Source organism: Anabrus simplex, chromosome 4 (assembly GCF_040414725.1).
Source record: "Anabrus simplex isolate iqAnaSimp1 chromosome 4, ASM4041472v1, whole genome shotgun sequence".
NCBI classification, from domain to species: domain Eukaryota; kingdom Metazoa; phylum Arthropoda; class Insecta; order Orthoptera; family Tettigoniidae; genus Anabrus; species Anabrus simplex.
Genome location: NC_090268.1, coordinates 222,875,985 through 222,883,146, shown reverse-complemented (window position 1 = coordinate 222,883,146; position 7,162 = coordinate 222,875,985). Strand labels below are relative to the sequence as shown.

The window sequence follows — 7,162 nt, the reverse complement described above, 5'->3', positions numbered from 1 at the left end:
ACGGAAAAACATATTCAGGACTGCCGACAGTCGGTTTCGAACCCACTATGTCCCGAATACAAGCTCACAGCTGCGCGCCCATAACCGCACGGCCAACTCACCCCTAAACACATATATTATTATCCTGCTATCTTTCTGTCGCACTTACTAGATCATTTTCTTTCAAGATTATTTATTTCATCTCTAATGCCCTTGTGTTGTTTCCCTGCAGTATTACAGAACAGCCGTATTTCACAATGGACACACGTTTCCTGCTGGGCTGAGAGGGTGTTGCATCATCCCTCCTTACAGAACGCTTGTGTGTGGGTGGCCAATTTTTAAATCTTGCGACGGTTGTGCTATTATCACCAACACTGGTACGTCGGCGAGTCAGCCGCCCGGGTAAAGCGTGGGTCACACTAGGCTGCTTGCCAGCCGCTGGTGATCAGCGGCTGGCAGTAGCACCAGCAAGCAGCGGCTGGCAACCCGGTCACACACACCCAGCAAGCAGCGGCTTTTTAGTTCTAGTCAGCATGTCGTCTGTGGGTCCACGTAAACGAGAAATTAGGAGGTTATTAAGGATGGCTGTGACGGAGCTTTGTTTGGAAATGCTTCGTCACCGCAAGGAGAGACGATGGTGGAGTAGACCTTGGATTCAAAGAAGGGAAGAGTTAGGAGCATCTTCAAGACTTTTCCAGGAGTTAAAAGAAGAGGACTCAGAAACATACAGAAATGTTTTACGAATGTCACCTTCTAAATTCCAAGAGTTGCTGGAATTAGTAGAACCGCTGATTAAAAAACAAGATACTAAAATGAGAGAGGCGATTCCATGTAAAATAAAACTGGAAATTACCTTACGGTATCTCGCAACTGGAGATAGTTTTAGATCTTTGGCTTTATTGTTTAGAGTGCCGCACAATTCAATCTCTGTGTTTTTACCTGAAGTTCTTGCTGCTATTTTTGAAGTTCTCCAACCATTTATGAAGGTAAGCATGATTAAGTTTTTATTCAGCTTTAAGTTACCAGTATTTTTAACAATAATATCCTGTCGGTAATTCCTTTTTATTGTAATAGCTGTTGGATACGCTAAGCATAGCTTCTAATTATGATCTTCACTTTTTGTGGACAAACATCATTACAAGTACGGTATTAACTAAAGTTGTGCAACATATATTATTAACTGATATTATTTATTTATCTTGCGCTGCTTGCGTTTAACATTAACACCTAACTTTTTATAAACTAAAAATACAGTAGAATTAGAATACATACAACTAACATTAAACAATAGTAATGGAAAGAGTATTGTAAAACTATTTGTTAAATAAGAATATGCACTACAAATAATTGTATATTATTAAGAATTTAAAACATGTTGATAAATGAAATATTACACACGAGAAATGAAATATTTGGAACGAAATCCAATATTTAATATAATGTGGGCAGCGATTTGTGTTCTTATTGGCATCTAAGCATCGTGTTCTAAAGGGCAGATGCCAACCAATGATTTAGAGAGAACATCTAAACCATGTGGAGGTTGTTCCTCGTCCAAGCATGTTTTATCAGATAGTTCAGAGTATATTTGATCGAATTCATTATTGGAAGTGCTGTTTGAAAGACTTGTGTCATCAACGTCATAATGGCAAACACTTTGTGATAGTGGTTCACTGTTATTGAAATTTGAAGATGCGAGTCTCTCTTCAGTGATGAGGTTTTGAAACTTGCTTTGAAGTATAATGAAACTTCTGAGAGGGAGCTCTCGCATCTGGGATGCAATATGCTTAGCAAATTTGTCATATTGGTCTTCCGTGTCATTAGTGGTTAATTCTGCGATTGATTGCAATTTATTTACTGCACTTTCAAATCTAGTCGGTTTGCGTCTTTTAAACTCCTTTGCGCGTTGTGGTGGATTCATGTTTGTGGATGGACGCTTTGTCGATGACGAAGGTGTAGTAGACGCAGACTGTACAGGTGATTCCACTACTTGTGATGCTCCCTGTTCAGCCATGTTCACAGTGTCACTGTTTGAATATCGTTCACCTTCACACATCGATCGCTGCGGTATATCCTGAAAACAATATACACCTACAATAATTTCTCAATTAAATAATTGAGAGAAATTATTTGTAGACCTATGGTTATGCACAGGATTATCAGAGTGCAAGTAAACATGACTTTTGTTTAAAATATATTTAACACTCTGGTTTGAATGCCTAACGGTAGGTCTGCAAAGAAATTCATAATAAATATTACAATTAGTAGGCTAGTTGAGTGTATAATTTTCATTATCCATTAATATTATACTTTATTTTCAGGTACCTGACACAACAAGCCAGTGGAATGAGATTCAAAAAGGATTCGAATATAAATGGAACTTTCCTCACTGTTGCGGTGCTTTGGATGGAAAACATATTAGAATTAAACGGCCTCCTAATTCAACATCATCGTTTTTCAACTACAAGGGAACCTACAGTATTAACAGTATTATTTTGTTTGCCATGGTAGATGCGGACTATTGTTTCAGGTATATAGATGTTGGACATGATGGCAGAGCCAATGACAGCACGGTATTTAAGAACTCTACGTTAAAGATAGCCCTTGAGCAAAATCTTCTTAATTGGCCAAACGGAGGACTTTGTGTAGCAGATGATCCCTTCTGCCTGACACCATATTGTTTGAAACCATTTTCACACAGAGGACTAACAGTACAAGAGAGAGTCTTTAATTATCGTTTATCCAGGGCAAGGCGCGTTGCTGAAAATGCATTTGGCATTTTAGCAGCTAGATTTCGCGTTTTTAACACGCCTATACCACTGAACGTGGACACAATAGAAACTCTAGTGAAATCAACTTGTGCTATCCACAACTGGCTCAGGCAGACCTCTCCTAGAACATATTTCCCTTCAGGTTCAGTGGATGATGAAGACTTAAACACAGGTGTCATAACTCCAGGAGCTTGGCGTATTGTACCGACTTTCATGTCCCCGGTAGACCGTTTCTATTCATCAAATAATTGTGGTCGCGCTGGGGAGCAGGTACGGAAATGGTACATGCATCAGTTCATGACAACTTTATCTGTTCCGTGGCAGATGACATCAATTGGTATGAAACCAAATGACAATTCCGTAGTATAAAACTGTCTAACACGAAAAACTTGAAAACAGGCAAATAAACTGTTCGTTGAATATCTTTGGGGTTCATTTTAATAATTAATTTCAGATTTTTATTCCTTTATTAATAGATATAAATGACAATAAGTCCCCCTAACCAATTAATGTAATAACATGTGTATGTTAATGACAATCTAATAAAACTCTAATAATATTAACATATTGGAATCATAATTTACCTACTTACCATATTAGAAGAAGATTCTCTGCCACTGACAGCTCCATGCCAGAATACCTCTGCTGCTGAAAACCACACAAGCTTTGGCTTGTAAACTTCGATTGCACCAGCGCCACTTTTTCTAGATTTATTTATCTTTGCAAGTTCTTTTCTGTAGGTGTCCCGTAAACTTTTAATCTTCTTCTTAACTGAGTCAAGAGTAGCAGGCATCCCAGCATCCTTTAGGTTTTGTAACAGCTTATTGTAAGCTTCCTCTTTCACATTCCTATTAAGATATTCCTTGGACGAAACGTCCCACAAACACGGATAATTTTGAAATAAATTTAAAAAATCAATTATCTCCTTCCCCGACCACTTCAAATCAGTCATTTGTACCGTTTAAATTGGAACCAGGTGTTGTTTTATTCGCGGCTGGTGAGCAACTGGGGTGGTCAGACTGGGCTGCTAGCTGGCGCCAGCGGATGCGAGTTGAATCACGTGACCTTCCTGAAGCCGCTACCTGCTACCAAAGTTGAACATGTCCTACTTCGCCAGCCGCTGACAAATACTCGCCAGCTGCTTGTGCCAGCTGCGAGTTCTATGGTCACATCACGCTGATAGTAGCAGCTTCCTTAATTCGCGGCTGGCAACCAGCCTAGTGTGACCCAGGCTTAATATTCCCTCCGTCGACAGCGTGGTGTCAACGCTATTGATGGGTTGTTCCCGGTGTTGCCAACACGGTGGTATTTCAGAAATTAGGGACTGTGAAAACGTAGCAGGTATCTTCCCTTACTCTTCACCAGTGGGTAAATTTTAACACACAGTGGGCAGTGGGAAATCTACAGTAGTCTTTTTCATGCTTATGTCAGTGGATATTTCGGTGGGTTTTTTTTTCATTTACAGTTTTATGTAATATAATAATAATGTATTAGTTCAAATCTAAGCTCTAGACATTTACAGCCAAAAGCCGAGCCAGGAAAGGCCTGCACTGTAGGCGGAGCGTGCACGCATTCCATTAAAAGTAACGAAGCAAGAAACGCTTCAGTGCGTGTTTCTTTTATACTAAAATGTCATTTCTTCAAGTGTCAAATGCATTTAAGGTTGCTATAGAGTCATTGATTCCCCTTCTTGATTCTTGGAATTTTGACACCAGCGCAAATATGAATTTATCAGCTGAATAAACGTGCCCTTTGTCAAATGGTCTCAAGCCATGGACACCGCTATTTTCTGGTGTAAAATGATGAAATTCTGCAGTGCAAATAACACCAGTCCGCTGCAGGATCTGGCGCCATTTGTACTGCCGCGCCTAGTACTACCAAAGTCAAATGAGGAATTTAAGATAATGTTTAGTCATTATTAAAAAAGCAATGCTGCCTTATGAGCTACTAAACGTAGTATTTCAAAAATTAGGCACTGTGAAAACGTAGCAGACATCTTCTTCCTCTGTGCCTTATATCGAAGAGTTAGGAAAGACATCACTGGTCAATGTCTATTAGGAGTTCACCTTCAAATATATTTCGAGTACCTTTAAACTAAAAGGATATAATTAATTTTAATTTTGATATAGTATTTTCGTAATTCAACAAAGCCTAAGGATGGAAAGCTGTGAGAAAGGGGGGAGGAGAATGTTAGTGGTTTCTCGTGTTTTTCAAGTGGCCGTTTAGTGGGTAATCACAGTCCACTGTTGGCAACACTGATTGTTCCAGATAGTTCCAAAATATCGAGCCTGGGATTTAGTCCATGTACGCCAGAATCAGGGTTGCTATCTTTTTACCGTTGAAATTCTGCACATGGAATCACAAATCATTATTCCTTCGGCCTAACCCTTTACGGCATAGTGGTTAACCCGCGAAGACTGGCGCATGGGTGTTTTTGACCCAACACTTAAATAATAGCCTATAATTCTGATTGGGTCATCCCTTGTTTCCTGTCGCCTTCAGTACCTTCCTTCCTGACCTTGGACTACATCCTGAGAAAGTTCACATGTTATAGCTTTGTCATCACCCGAGTTATTAGTGTGTTACTCTCTGGCGGGTCAGATTTACCCAAGGCGCCAATCCTCGCGTGACTTTTCGGTCAAATCAGCGCTTATCTTGATAGATGTGTCGATGGATTGGATAAAGGAAGAAGAACGTTTAAAACGACTAATTGATGAATTATTTAAAGAAGATGAAGAGGAGGAAGGAATCCATGGACAGGCAAGTGAAAGTGAAGATGACTGTGTGTCAGAAAGTGAGCTTAGCAAAATATTTGCTGAACAATCATCGGCTTGCTTCAGTCGGAACGATACGTAGGAATACAAAAGAAATTCCTCATAGTATTGTACAACACAAAAACAGACCACAGTATTCAAGTAAATTTGCATTTGATAATCAAGTGACTCTTCTGTCACATATTCCGAGGAAATGGAAGACCGTGCTGCTCCTATCAACAATGCAGCATGACGCAGCCATTGATGGAGAAACCGGTGATAAACAGAAGCCGGGGATTAATACATTTTACATCTGAACAAAGTCTGGCGTTGATGTTGTTGACGAGCATTGTGAAACGTACAACGTTGTACGTGTGAGTAACCGCTGGCCAGTAACGGTATTTTATGCCATGGTGAATGTAATTGGCATAAATACTCGCATTGTCTACCAATCAAAGGCACCTGATAAGGCAGTTAGACGAGCTTTTCTCAAGCATTTGTCTCAAGAAATGGTCCACGAACACATGAAAATCCCAGCCGTAATGGAGATCTTTCTTCGTACACTGAGGTCGAACACAGCTAGATATGTAGGCATTGAAACTCCGATGACAGGACCTCCAGCTAATAAAGACCGAACAAAATGTGGGTAATTGCCCTTCCTGTGCTGACAGGAAGACGAAAACGGAGTGAAATAATTGTGGAATAATGATTTGAGGTCAACACACCACACCCATATATCTCCAGTGTACAGGTATCGCTACCAGCCAGCATGAATAGCAGAGCCCATTTTGGACAGCCATGAATTCTTGAAGAATACTGGTAACGATTTGTGAGTAATTGAAAATGTTTAATGAGACTTGTGTTATATATTAATGTGAATATTTATTTGAATTGTTGATCCTAAGTGACTGAAATTGAAGATAAATACTTCTCTGCCAATATTAAGGCCTATTTTACAATTCATGAAATTATTGTAACTATTTTGCATGTTATATTGAAGACATGTTTAAAAATCACATTGAACGCTTTAGAATGGTTCATTAGAACAGTCCAGGTGCAAAATCATTTCGTACGTTGTGCATGATGGCTAAAAATAAATTTAAAAAATCCGGGTCAATTACATCCATGGGCCAGTCATGGCGCTATATTTTTTCGCGCCAGTCCTCAAGGGTTAATTAATTAACCACCTCGGATAAGGTTGAATCTATATTGTATCAGTTACAAAACTCAACCTTATCATCAGTGTTCAGCTAGAACGCTTTGTGGGCCCAACATTAACCACAACCTCAGTTTTCAGTACGGCCATCAGAGGGAAGTGCCCGCGTTTTTTGTGGTCACAATTTTTAACCACAATGCATTTCCGATAGCTAATAGTAGCACACGAAGTTTATTCAACCGGTAAGTTAATATTTCCGTTATTTATGTGAATAATACAATGTTATATCAGTTTGTTATTAGTGAAAGTAATAGTTTTTGCTACGACTGTAATTGATTGCGAAACTTGTAGCCATACATGCGATTATACTTCAGGCTTTGTAACCAGCTGTCCAATTTAACCTCACTTTTTCAATTTGCAGCTCTTGCTTTTCTTGCTGAATTATTAGTTCTTCTTCAGTTTCCTGTGGTTTTACTGTGATATTAAGTGAGTACAAAGTGTGTTTT

The 7,162-nt window shown here is 39.3% G+C and overlaps 1 protein-coding gene across 1 annotated transcript; it reads left to right on the top strand.

Moving 5' to 3' along the window:
* The first annotated feature begins 512 nt into the window (after nt 1-512).
* On the top strand, nt 513-3,116 carry LOC137500480 (uncharacterized). Its single transcript, XM_068227380.1, has 2 exons — nt 513-965; nt 2,298-3,116. The coding sequence occupies exons 1-2, from the start codon at nt 513-515 to the stop codon at nt 3,114-3,116; spliced, it is 1,272 nt and encodes a 423-aa protein (XP_068083481.1).
* Nucleotides 3,117-7,162: the final 4,046 nt, after the last annotated feature.

What these genes read in the sequence shown, in the direction of transcription:
- LOC137500480 (XM_068227380.1), top strand. Translation starts at nt 513, where the DNA reads ATGTCGTCTGTGGGTCCACGTAAACGAGAAATTAGGAGGTTATTAAGG. An exon ending in TTCTCCAACCATTTATGAAG is followed by an intron (nt 966 to 2,297) that starts GTAAGCATGATT and finishes CTTTATTTTCAG; the next exon opens with GTACCTGACACAACAAGCCA.